Below are 14,195 nucleotides of genomic sequence, written 5' to 3' on the forward strand. Positions count from 1 at the left end.
TTGCTTTGTATAATTTCTGTATATGTGCATGCTTGCTTTTAGTGTGTTTGAGATATGAATAAATAACTGAGTTACAACTAGTGGGATTTTTGTGTCTATCTCTGCCAAGTCTAGTGGCTGAAACCAAAATACATTTAATGCCTACTAATGAATAGTAATACTGTAAATAATATAATTACCAATCATTGTGAAAAGATGTTATTGATACATGCATAAAATCTGTATGGGAATCATAAACTAAGTACTAAGAAGTACTGTAGCTGAAATTGTGGAATAAACAGCAACTGCTGACGCTACTGGTCCTTTGAAAGAAAATCATTCATTGATTTGGAACCAAAAGCATCTTTCTTTACAGAAAATGTCTCTTTAAGAACTAACATGAGCCAGTTTCAGTTATGTTGTGTTAGGTGGTCACCATTCAGAAATTTATACATGGAAGGCTGGCAAGATGAAAAACTTTTCAGATGGAAGAAAACCTAAAACATCATACTGACTGTGGGATCAAAGAGATTATTTACTAATTATCCTCATATAATTAATTAATTTATTTACACATCAAGTTCTGTAGGATGAAATTGAGGAGCAAATCTCCAAGTTCATGGAACATGTCTGTACATGAAATTACAACATAAAAGTAATAACAGATAAAAATAAATGTTAATGAACCTGAAAAAAATCAGTCCATAAATTTAAGTAAACAAAATCAACAATACAATAAGAATCAGCTTAATTTTTCAAGGAACAACTCGACAGAATAGAAGGAATGACCCATGAGAAAACTCTTCAGTTTTGAGTTAAAAGCGCATGTATTACTTCTAAGATTTTTGAATTCGAGTGGTAGCTTATTGAAAATGGATGCAGCAGTATACTGCACACCTTTTTGCACAAGAGTTAAGGAAGTGCAATCCAAATGCAGGTTTGATTTCTGCTGAGTATTAACCAAGTGAAAGCTGCTTACACTTGGGAATAAGCTAATACTGTTAACAAGAAATGACAGTAAGGAATATATTTATTGAGAGGTCAATGTCAAAATACCCAGACTCGTGAACAGGGGTCGACAAGAGATTCGTGAACTTACACCACTTATTGCCCGAACCGCCCATTTCTGAGCCAAAAATATTCTTTTAGAATGGGAAGAGTTACCCCAAAATATAATACTGTACCACATAATCGAATGAAAACAAGCAAAGTAGACTAATTTTTGTGTTGAACAATCACTCACTTCAGATACTGTTCAAATAGTAAAAATGGTAGTATACAGTCTTTGAACAAGATCCTGAATGTGGGCTTTCCATGACAGCTTACTATTTATCCAAACACCTAGAAATTTGAACTGTTCAGTTTCACTAATCATATGCCCATTCTGTGAAATTAAAACGTCAAGTTTTGTTGAATTCTGTGTTAGGAACTGTAAAAACTGAGTCTTACTGTGATTTAGCGTTAGTTTATTTTCTACAACCCATGAACTTAGGTCATGTACTGCACTATTTGAAACCAAACCAGTGTTCCACACGACGTCCTTTACTACCAAGCTAGTGTGATCAGCAAACAGAAATATTTTAGAGTTACCCGTAATACTAGAGGGCATATCACTTATATAAATAAGGAACAAGAGTGGCCCCAACACTGATCCCTGGGGCACCCCCCACTTGACAGTATCCCACTCAGATCCCACATCACAGCTGTTATCAACATTGTGAATAATGACCTTTTGCTTCCTGTTGCTAAAGTAAGACGTGAGCCAATTGTGAGCTACTCCCTGTATTCCATACTGGTCCAACTTCTGGAGCAATATTTTGTGATCAACGCAATAAAATTCCTTAGTTAAATAAAAAAAATATGCCAAGTATTTGAACCTTTTGTTTAGCCCATCCAGTACCTCACAGAAAAAAGAGAATACAGCATTTTCAGTTGTTAAACAACTTCTAAAACTGAACTGTATATTTGATAGCAAATCGTGTGATATAAAATGATCAATTGTCCTTACATACACAGCCTTTTCAATAACATAGAAACAGGTCTAAAATTATCTACATTATCCTCTTCTCCCTTTTTATAAAGTGGCTTTACTACTGAGTACTTCAGTTGCTCAGGAAACTGACCATTCCTAAAGGAAAAATTACAAATATGGCTAAATACAGGGCTAACATGGGCAGCACAGTACTTTAATATTCTGCTAGACATCCCATCACAACCATGAGAGTCCTTAGTCTTCAGTGATTAAATTATTGACTCAATCTCCCTCTTGTCTGTATCACAGAGGAGTATTTCAGACATCAATATCAGAAAGGCATTTGCCAAGAAAGGTATATGATTTCCTGTAGAAACTAAATTTTTATTTAATTCACCAGCAATGCTCAGAAAATGATTGTTAAATACTGTACATATATCTGATTAATCAGTAACAGAAATATTCTTACTGCAAACTGACTTTATATCATCGACCTTGTGCTGCTGACCAGACACTTCCTTCACAACTGACCACATGGTTTTAATTTTATCCTGTGAATTAGCTATTCTATTTGCATACTACATACTCTTTGACTTCCAAATAATATTTTTAAGCACCTTACAATACTATTTGTAATGGGCAACTGTAGCTTGGTTGTGACTACTCCAAACATTTTGATATAATTCCCGCTTTGTTGTACAAGATATTCTTATCCCACTAGTCAACCACCCTGGCTGCCTATTACTGCTAGTACCCCACTTAGAATGTTCTAATGGAATGCAACTCTCAAAGAGCATGAGAAATGTGTTAAGGAAAGCATTGTATTTATCATCTATGTTATCGGTACTATAAACATCCTGCCACTCTTGTTCCTTGACAAAGTTTAAAAAACTCTCTATTGCTGTTGGATTAACTTTCCTACATATTTTCTAATTCAATATGACATTGGTTTGAGTACAAAACCCTTTTAGTGTTAAAATTTGTGCATTATGGTCTGAAAGGCCATTCATGCCTTTACTAACAGAATGCCCATCTAGTAATGAAGAATGAATAAAAATATTTTCTATGGATGTGCTACTGTTCCCCTGCATCCTAGTTGGAAAAAACATAGTCTGCATCAGATCATATGATTTTAGGAGATCTACTAACATCCTTTTTCTTGCACCATCATATACAAAATTTATATTGAAGTCACATGTATAACTAGTTTCTGGTACTTCCTACAAACTGAATCAAGAACCCTCTCTAGCTTGAACAGAAATGCTCTGAAGTTGGAGTTAGGGGACCTATAAACAACAACAATTAGAAGTTTAGTTTCACTAAATTCAACTGCCCCTGCACAGCATTCAAATATCTGTTCAGTGTAGTGCTGTGATACATCTATGGACTCAAAGGAAATACTGTTTTTTATGTACATAGGCACTCCCCCACCCCACAAGGAACTCCTTGAGAAACAGCCAGCTAATCTGTATCCTGGTGAAGGAAGCCTCTGAATTGTCAAATTATTTAAGTGCCTCTGAATTGTCAAATTATTTAACTGGTGCTCTGATATACCAATAATTTCAGAGTCAACATCTACAAGCAGTTCACTAGCTATATCTCTAATACTTAATATTTTGATGAAATATGCTAATTCCTTCTCTACTTGGAAACATTGCATCCTCAGAAGGTGATCCCTTAGTTAGAGGGACTTCCTTTAAGCAGATATACCTATCAGCTGACTTCAATCTAAAAAAGGTGCAGCTCTAACTCCAACTACTACAGGAATTTTTCCATGAGTGATCCACCACCACCCACTACACTGTCACCTATTATAAGCTTAGCCAGCTTCCCCTTCCCATAACTATTGAAGTGCAGGTCATGCCTAGTGAAACCCGATCTACTGATAGACCCAACTGACACCACTGAGATGTGACCCATGTCCTCTGCTATCAGCACCCTTCACAGGCCCCCGTAACGTGCCTAACAGATGCATTAAGGTGAGGCCAATGATGATGCTGAAACAGTTGCGTGAAATGTACATTAGTGCCAACAGTTTGAGTAGCTATCTTTACCAGGTCACCACCTACATCATATTCCCCATCCCTATCAAGACTGTTTCCTTCTCCACCCACTATCACTACCTGATCCTTCTTCATAAAATTCCTACATACCTCCCCTATGCTGTCAGTCACTTGAGCCAACCCTGCACTAGTCTTCACAATGCTGGTGACCTGGTACTCACTCCCCAACACTTCCTGCAACTGCTGGCCCACACCACTACCATGAGAACTACATAGCAGCAGAACCTTCTTCTTTCTGCTAGACTTTGCAACAAACCTACGCATCCTAACTGATGAGGACTGCTGCATGTACTAGTTGCCTTCTTGCCAACTGCCTGTTCCCATTCCCCACCACCCTTCACCCTCCTCAACCTATCTAGTTCCTCCATTGCGTGTTGTAACTGTGTCTGAAGGGCACAGATCTTATGCTCCTGCTCCTCTATCAACTTATTTCTGCTACAGATTCTGCATTCCCAGGAGAGTATCTCACTAAAATGATCACTGGCTTCCCCACTGCATTCCCCCAATGAAAATACTTTGAACAATTCCCACACCATAACCCATTACTCACAAACCTATGACAGAACCCACACTTCTCACTCATGGTAAAATTTTACAGTTACTGAAAAAAACTATGTTACCAAAGTTAAGTTACACAAGTAGAACTATTTATAGAACTTACAATAATGGTCTCAATATTCTCTGCCTACTACTTGTATTAATACCGCTACACCACAGCTAATAGTAATACCAGCAAAACTTCACAAAATTATTAGATAAAAACAAAAAATTCAAACAGCCACTGGAACACTATAAAAATTAAAACACTGAATGAAAATTTCACTGAAATATTTCACTAGAAAGAATAAGAAATGCCAGATGAAAACTAAAGCACGAAATTAAAAACACAGCAAGCGAACAATTCCAAAAGTTTATTAAATCATTATTTTGCCAAAAACGGCATGAAACACCACTGAAAACTATTTAATTTAATAACTGCATAACAGTGCACAAATAAGTTTGTCAGTACTTAGCTTATAACCGCTACAGCTGCAGTGCATGCTGCAAAATGTAAACCAACATTTGGTTGCAAACTATTTTTGTGTTGAATTTTTGACCCTCCATTGTCATTCCAACTGATTACTAAAATGTTACATCACTTATTCTATTCATACCATATATTAAATGTTCTGTCAGGTGGTCACCATTCAAAGATTTATTATTAAAATGTTACATAATTTATTCATACAGTATATGAAATGTTCTGCCAGGTGGTCACCATCCAGAGGTATATACGTGGTTGGCTGGCAAGAAGAAAAACTTCTCAGATAAAGGAAAACCTAAAACATTGTATTGACTGGGAGACCAAAGAGATTCAAATTCAGGAGGAAGAAAGAGAATCTCATTTAAAGCACAATGCACAACGAATGACATTTCCTAAAACACGAGCAGATTTTAATATGCTTTATAATATGGTGGAACGCTGGAGGAAGTCAGAAGTAATGCGGATACTTGCAACTACAACAACAGAAGCACCTAAAAGAGTTGAATTCTGCTCCCTCCTTGAAAAAGAAATACAATTACTCTCCTCAATTGAGAATCACAGAATTGCTATCAAAGAAGAAGCACTCCACAAAAGAGAACTTGAGATTATCAATAAGGTAAATTTGAACATATTTATTACTTTTTCACACTGTATCAGCAACTGATGGTCATATATCACTTTTCATTACTTTTTGTAGTGTTCTGAGCCTATAACATGGAGAGGATACAAAGGCTTAATTATTTCCATGGACACAATACGGACACAAAGAGCAAGAGAAATGAGGGATCTGTACTTGGCTCTCAGTCAACATGATGGTAGTAATGAAGAGCGTGCAGAACTACTTGAAAGTTTAAAATATGCTGTACGTATTACACATTATTGATATTCCTGTAGTACAGTCATATCTTAATCCATAGAAAACAACATAGTGTGATGTGGTAGCAGTTTTAACAGGATTTCAATCATCAGTCTTTCACAAAAGCTCTATTTGAGTTAAAAACTCTAGAAAAAAGTAACGCATATGATATTACTGGATTCATGGCTGGTGGCACTATCAGCAACCCTCATTTCGCAAATCAGTACAATTTACCTACACTCATTATAATTGCAGCAACCATCAATCAACATAAAAACTAAGCTGTCTATAAAAGAAATAGATTACAAATACCTACCAGTATTTATCTACAGAACACTAACATAATTGGCTCATTGGCCTTTCAGCATTACCTTTTCACTAGTAGTTTTATGTGGATCAAGTAGTAGTTGTAATAGTAGTAGCTCTACTCATTCATGGATCACTTTCACATGTGTGTGTGTGTGAGTTTGACAAACATTAGACAAGTTGTTGATGACCACCATTTGCCTGAAATAATGTGGGAAACCACAAAAGTAAAGCAGGATGTCTGGGTAAGGATTAGAGCCTCCATCCTCCTGAACACAAGGCTGGTTTGTTTAAAATAGCACAATCTACCTACGTATCCAAAACAATAAAGTAACCCTCATAGTACACTGCCCAAAAATCTCTGCCAAGTTTGGGCAACACTTTTGAGCCCAAATGGCATTACCAAAAATTCAGTTATCCTGAATGGGACTGCCACTACCACTTTACGTATGTCTGGCTTAGCCATGGAAATGTGGTTGTAAGCCTTATGGCTATCCAACATGCTGAATATGGTCACTACAGCCAGTGAATGAGTGAAGCCTTGTATGTGCAGCATGGGATATCTGTCCAGAACAGTCCAGGTATTCAGTGCCTCATAATCACTGCACTGCTTTTCTTATGGAGGAGGTGTAGTGGGGAGAACCACGGACTGTTGGATGGTTGGGTTATTCCTTCTTCTAACATCTCATCAAAAACAGCCTTCATTTCATGTAGGTGGTCAGGTGCAAGTCTGCAAACACAAAATGAGACCGGTGGGCCTGGTGTTGTCCAAATGTGGTGCACGATCTTGTGCCTAACTGCAACCCTTTCCGTTCCATGCCGGTATGGCTCGGGTGCTGCCACCACAGAGGAAGTGGTGGGGGGCTACTGCTGCACCATCAGACATTTCAAAATAATTTGAAGCATCTGCATGTCAAACTCTTTTTTCAATATGATAAAGCCTGTCATTTTGTATGCATAACTTGTTGAACATGCTCATGTTTGCATCAACCTCCTCCTCCAAACTATGGTTGGGTTTTTCCAGATTGTGGTGATAATGCTTCCATCAGCTTCAGTCATCCTCTAAGGTAAGCGTGCTGAGGTTGTCTACCCTCAGGCAGGTGTGAGACATTAGCTGTCCCTGTATTTGATGGATAATGTGGCTATCAGCAGAATGGATGAGGCATGCATTGTGTAATTCCACAATCAGTGTGTGTTTCATCATGAAATTGATTCCCAGTATAGGTTAGTCAATACCAGGCAGCACAAAGGTCCGTTTCCATTTCTCTACATGTTCAGTGTCAACCACCAGTGTGTTTTGGCAATATGTTTCAATGGTTGAGTCATTGACTGCTCTCAGTTGAACCTCATCTGTGTGTTGCCCACAGTGAAGGAACTAACAGGTAGGGTGCAGATATTTGATCTGGTGTCAACCAAAACCATCCACCCCTTAGAGCTGTCAGGGATGAACAGCCTTTGTGAAGCTGCATTCTGACAGCTATTGCAGTTGATCCACATAATATAAACTCACACTAAGATAGGTGTGTCTTGTTCTGCTGTGAGTTTAGGCACAGATGGTGGTTGTCACAATTGAGTGCACCTAAGACAGGCCGTGAGAGGCATTTAGGTATGAACATGGTGTCCTGAACTTGGTAGCTTGTGAGCTGAAATGTTTGTGGAACTGGCAATAACCAGTTTTTTTTTTTTTTTTTTTTTTTTTTTTTTTTTTTTTTTTTTTTTTTTTTTTTTTTTTTTTTTTCCATGGGGCCTGTACAGTGTGGCAAGATCATGTAATTCCATCCTCTGTCACAATGTCACGTTGCTGTAAGCCTGGGCTGTGAGCTGGTAAGTGGTGGTAAGTGGTAGTGTGGAGGGATTGGAGGTCTTCATTCCTGTCCAGTGATCATCAGGTGGCCATGGCCAGGACAACCACATTTGCCAGATTGAGCCACACTCGGAAGGGGGGGGGGGGGGGGTTCACTAGCCATGGTGGTTGCAGTGGTGGCCACCATAGTGCATGAGTCAAGCAGGGTGTGTGTTGTATTGGCCACTTACAGCAGCTCACTTAAAACCTGACTCTCGTGTGCTATCAAGGTTAAGTGTACCTGTAGAGGTAACCGTTGTTGCCAAATGTGTGAAAGTAAGGTGTCTTAACAGCATACAAGGTTCTACCATAGCATGTAAGTCTGAAGGTGACCTGTCATTGTGCTTCTCATGGCACTGGAGTTGTGTTAGTCACTGACCTATAGGTTCTGTGCAGTGAGAGATTAGTGCCATCTTGAGGGTGATGTAAGCTCACTGTGGAGGGGGCTGTTAAATGATGTCTGAGACCACTGAAAAAGCACATTGGTCAAGGTTGCAGATTACCAAGGTGAGGTGTTCAAAATCATCTACAATTTGTTGCTGCACAAAAATTTTTCCATAACCATTAACCATATCGCTGGGTGTTCCAGCATGAACAGCGAAACCCAAATGTGCCATTACAAAAAGTTCATAGTTCATGGAAGCAGCACTGACACAGGTGATGGAAAAGTGAATATGATTTCACTGTGTCCTGTAAGCTAGCTGTGCAAGGCAATATCGTTTGACAGGGATGTGGGAAATGCCAGTACAGCTGGCACTGTTGGAAACATAACATCAGTTTGAGATGCAGGATCCCATGATACCATCAACTGAGGAGCTTGTTGTATCATATTGAATGACTTCTTGATGTTCTTGATGTCACCATCAATGTTATGGAGGAAGTTCTGCATGGATGACATGCTAGTACCGAGCAATGCACAATATGTGTAAAGAAAAATTGTCCACTGCCACACCAGTATAGCTTCAGGGACACCACTATTGTAGGGATACTCATACTTGATAAAAGAACATGTATGCCTACTTGTGCTAATTACCACTGAACTTCATTACACAGCATAACAGAAAATAACAGTTCACAGCAAATGGGAAACAAAACACAAAAAGCAGTAGACCAAAGAAACTAGGCATTTCAATCTTTGAAAACTTACCTAATGTCAGCCACTTGTTTAACAATGTAATGGATATGGTTGCCATTAATTTTGGCAGTGCATGCCTCTCCTCATGACATCAGGGTCATCCTTTTCCATAAGTTGCCAGATGGTCCTAAAAAGACTATACTCAAGCTCAAGAATAGTATCTGCAAATAGAGAAGGAAGCACTGGCTATCATTTTTAAGGTGCATAAATTGTAAAATTTCCTTTAGGGAAATAAGTTTCATTTAGTTAGTATTCACAGCCCTTTTCCTGTCTTTGTCTGGGCCCAAGGCTAAATTGTCCTTAACAAACAGCTTACCATATTTATTGTTTGGCTTTAAACTTATCCAGTTATGAGTACTCCATACATTATCACCCTTTCCATAAACATTCTAATGCAGATGCCATCTTCAGACTTGTTATGGGCCCAGACTTGGAATATGACAGACAGGAAACTTTCTGCTTTCAGATAGACTCCCAGATTGAGCAGCCTTTGGAGGTCTTCCTGATAAATTTTGGGCATGTAGCAGTGATGACCCAGCAGGATCCTGCATTGCAGCATGTTTTCCATTGTGTCCAAGCAGTATGGTCTGCCAAATTGCCAGCCTAAGTATCACTGGGCTTCCACTTCTTTGTACTATGCCGCCAGCTCCAGATTCACCAAGACCTCCTGCTGCTGATGCAGAAAAATGACAGTTGCCATGTGGCGGGGCCCACCATCTGCAGCAATGAGTGATTTAGCTCATCCATCAGTCTCATTGGCCACAAATATACAATAACATCATACACATGGTGCATTGTTGCTTGACCTCTCAGGCACAACAGTCAGTACGTCTGAAGTCATATTCCCTTTGGCCAGAATCCACTCAGTTATGGGACTGCTCACATTCATATTTTGCCAGACTTTCCATGGGATCGATGTGGCTCATTCTCACTGATCTTTCTTTTCTCTTGCCTGGCCTTCTCCTGTTTCCTCACAGAGTCAACATTTGGCAATGTTAGGGTATAGGGTGACCAGATGCACTTTCTGTTGCTGACTTATTCTTGTTGATCCTTTCTCTCATTTTCCCTACTCTCATCAGTCTGCTGCAGTCTACAATTACTACTACTACCAGAGCCCTTGAGAGTTATTTTTGAGGGTGCGAGCCCCCTCCCCACCCACCCACCCACCCACCCACCCACCCACCCACCCACCCTCTCATCCACCCACTCACCCACACACACACACATGCACACACACACACACACACACACACACACACACACACACACACACACACACACACCTCAGTCACAGGGCTGCAGTTTATGGCTGTTGCCTTTCAACAATTCTGCACCCATAATGGCAACATCACGCATTACAACTCCTCTGTTTTAACTTGCATTCAGCAGCCTGGAGGAATATTTTAGTCTGTACCATCAAGACCCAAATGTCAAAGAGTATGAGGATAGCCATGTGAGATCAGCTCTCAGTACTTTCCTACCATCTTACAGAGCAACACACATCGAAGGCCACAGTGTGGTGGAGTTGCTGAATCTGCTCTGCCATTTACTACTACCTTCTGCTCAAGTCGAAGAAGCAACACCTTTCCATGTTGGTGTTCCCATCTGGGAGTATATCTTTTGGTGTACACTGAACTAAATCCAGGAATCAATTTTGTGGCAACAAAGCTGTCAGTTGGTTCTGGTGGCAAGTGTGCAGGGGTTGTTCCATAGGAACTGGAATCAACATCATCATGTTACTTCTTTCTCAACTATCTGAAGGGCTAGCACTGCAGCGGCCAGCTTTGTGCCATGATCTCCAGCATCTCATCGGTAACAATGAGTACTTAGTATTTCCATCTCCTTTGTTCCTGGTACTGGAGGTTCCTATTTATTTTGTCATCCCCCACCCTCCAACCAGTGGAGGCATCACTGCTTCTGTGCTTCAACCTGAGTAGCCAGCTCTTACTTCTTCTCTTCCTCTACCACGTCAGAGCATCAGTGCTCCAGAGGCACCAACTGGGACTTCATCTAGCACTACTCTGCTACCATTAAACCATCCTTCCCCACATTAGCAAAGATCAAGTGGCTCATGGCATACAGCACAGTATATTTTAACAGATTCAAGAGGTGAGGGATCTTGTAATCCCACAGGGTATATGATAGATGATGCCATACTACTGATATACTTCATTGCAGCTACATCTGGTGGTGTCACTGCAAGCAATGAGCAACACATAATCTCCAGCCAGTAGGTCATATGGGCCTATCAGCCAGCCAATTAAATGCTAAGCAGGTGCAAGCCCATTCTCAGTTCTCTTCAATAGCTAATGTGTCCCCCTCCACAGCCAACTGAAATACTGATGATGACTCTGCCTTGCACCACTTATATCTTATATCTGGACATTCTTTCGACTCATCATGTTATTTGTTCATGATAACTGGCCCTGTTTTGGGTCTGAATACAGTGGAACCTGCATATCATTATTAAGTTCTACTTGAGCAGACTGTGTAGAAAGAATCTTTCCCACCATTCATAACATTCCAACACCCACTCAGTCTACATAATATCCTGGCCAACCCTTGTGCTGCGCATTCTCCCAACCTCTTGCTACATTGGTCATATCTGTGTGGAAGACCTGTCCCATACACCCAACCAGCACATCTTACTCCAGTACCATCACACGCTTCTCCTATTCTTTCAAAGGTAGGGCCACCTGTAAAAGCAACTATGTCATATACCAGCTCTGCAGCAATTTTTGCACAACATTTTATGGGTATGACCACCAGCCAGTTGTTCACCTGAACGAATGGTGACTGCTAAACTATGGCCATGAGCAGTGTTTATGACTCAGTAGTAGGACACATTGCTGAGAACAGCATGTTCAATTTCAGCAGTTGCTTCATAACCCTAGCCATCTGGATCCTTCCCTCCAGCACCAGATTTTCTGAACTACATATCCCTTCTTGTCATAACCACCTGATCACAATCTCTGCTAGCCCTGTGAGGTGATACCCAGATTGAGTAGCATAATTATGAAACCTACTACTTCCAGTGGATCAGTTAAGTGAGCTCAATACTATTGCTCTTAGGCATATTTGGGTACCATCTTAATTACCCGTTCCCTTCAAGTGTAGGATTGCCGCATCTTGCCCCCCAGTTCAAAAAACTGACTAAGGTGATACAGGGAATCATCTATGTTCCACTAAAACTGTAATGTGCAAATTGAAAGTCCATCCTAATTATGCATTCCTTTGAGACAAAGGGAGCCTGAGCTATATTATAACAGGTGCACCACGAAACAGGCACGAATCATACTGTGAAAATAACGGGTTGCCTGGGTCAAGTAGAAAGAACTATAGACACCTTGGTGAAGTATTCTGCCCTTTATTGTCATGAACATAAACTTAACATGTACAAGAAACATTATCAGGATACCCAGTGTTCAAGAGACAAGCAGGAAGTTGCAATCAGAGATCATGAACTTAGGCTACAGATAAACCATGTCCATAGTTGCTGCAGTTGATGTGTTAGGTGGCATCGATACTGGTGGGCAATGTTGCTACAGAACCCCCCCCCCCCCTCCCCATCCCTTCCAGTTTGGAGCACTGAGTAGTGGCTAGGGAGGCACCATTTTACTCTCATTCATAGTCCTGTAGGAACATTTGGGAATGGAGGTATCTGCCATAGCAGGAATAGTGAGTATCGCCAACATTGACATTTGTGGTGTATGGAAGTATCTCCACTCCTGGTGTTGAGGTTGTATTGGGTTGAAGAGTCACATTGGAATGGTTGGGGGTGGGGAAAGTGGAACTAGGAAGGTTGGAGAGATCAATGTTCTCCTCTGGCTGGTTTAAGCCGATGGATGGATACCATTTTGAGTTTGTCCTTCTTCAGTATTGAGAATTTTTGCTTCCCTCAGAGTCCTTTGTACAGGCCTGTGTACAGTTGCTTTAGTGTGATGTGGATCATGTCATCACATTGCATTATGAGAGAGCACTTGCTTAACCACTTCAGGATGAAGGTTCATCATAACCTGTGCATGTGTGGCTGGGGTATGAGGGTGTTGTTGATATGACGTTGGACATTCTGTACTAACGCAGGTAGGTCTGAAGTTGTAAGTGATGGGGATGGCAAGAGGAAGTCTGCCGGGAGGGTAAGGCAATCATCGTACAGCACCTCCACAAGTGACCATTTGAGGTTGTCCTTGTATGCTGCCCAGGTGCCTAGCAGAACCCAGGGTAGAGTGTCTGTCCATTTCATGTTGTAGCACATTTAGGAGGCCTTCAAAGCCTGGTGCCATCTTTCCACTAATCAACTGCTCTGTTGGTGGTCAGTTGTTGCACGGAACCATTACACACCGCATAGTTTGCACAGCTCAGCAAAGAGTCAGCCCTGGTCAGTTGTGATAGATATGGGCAACGTAAATGGGAAATCCAGCTGTTAAAGAAGGCCCATGCCATTGATTTGGCTGTTATGTCATGTAAGGGGATTGCTTCTACCCAGTGGAAAATGTGGCTGATGGCTGATAAGATGTACTTCTAGCCTTTGGACTCAGGTAGGGGGCCAACTGAGTCCAAGTGTATGGGTTGGAAGTGTCCTTCAGGCACAGTGAAGGTGCCTTGTCGAGGGGATGCATGCTGGTCTTGCTGCACTGACATGGAGCATATGGTCCTCACCCATTTCATGCAGTCTGCTTTAACCACCAGCCAAACAAAACATTCTGTAACTAGCTTCATAATGGGCTGACCTTCAGTGTGTGACAGTTACAATGTCTGTCAAAAACTGATTTCCTGAATGGGATGCGAATCATTGGGTATGATCTTCCTCGCAATGTGTCACACCAGGCTTTCATGTGAGAGGTGGTGAGCTTTATTTATTTGAGTTGTAGGTCTGTGTTGGGTTTCTCTAAGAGCTCACCAAAGTGTTCATTGCATTTTTGTGCATTCACTGGGTCCTCATAGTTGATTAGGGTATTGATGGTGTGGATACGGGACATTTAGTCTGCCCCCACATCCCCCCCCCCCCCCCCTGCAC

At 40.9% G+C, this 14,195-nt stretch overlaps 1 protein-coding gene across 1 annotated transcript in view; it reads left to right on the top strand.

Moving 5' to 3' along the window:
• LOC126184329 (IQ and ubiquitin-like domain-containing protein) overlaps nucleotides 1-14,195 on the top strand; it is a 201,682-nt gene that overhangs the window by 56,691 nt on the left and 130,796 nt on the right. Inside the window, exons 4-5 of the mRNA XM_049926704.1 lie at nucleotides 5,265-5,654; nucleotides 5,736-5,900. Coding sequence (XP_049782661.1) covers nucleotides 5,265-5,654; nucleotides 5,736-5,900 — 555 coding nt within the window. The remainder of the gene's footprint in view (nucleotides 1-5,264; nucleotides 5,655-5,735; nucleotides 5,901-14,195) is intronic.

This window comes from Schistocerca cancellata, chromosome 4 (assembly GCF_023864275.1).
Source record: "Schistocerca cancellata isolate TAMUIC-IGC-003103 chromosome 4, iqSchCanc2.1, whole genome shotgun sequence".
Lineage (NCBI taxonomy): Eukaryota > Metazoa > Arthropoda > Insecta > Orthoptera > Acrididae > Schistocerca > Schistocerca cancellata.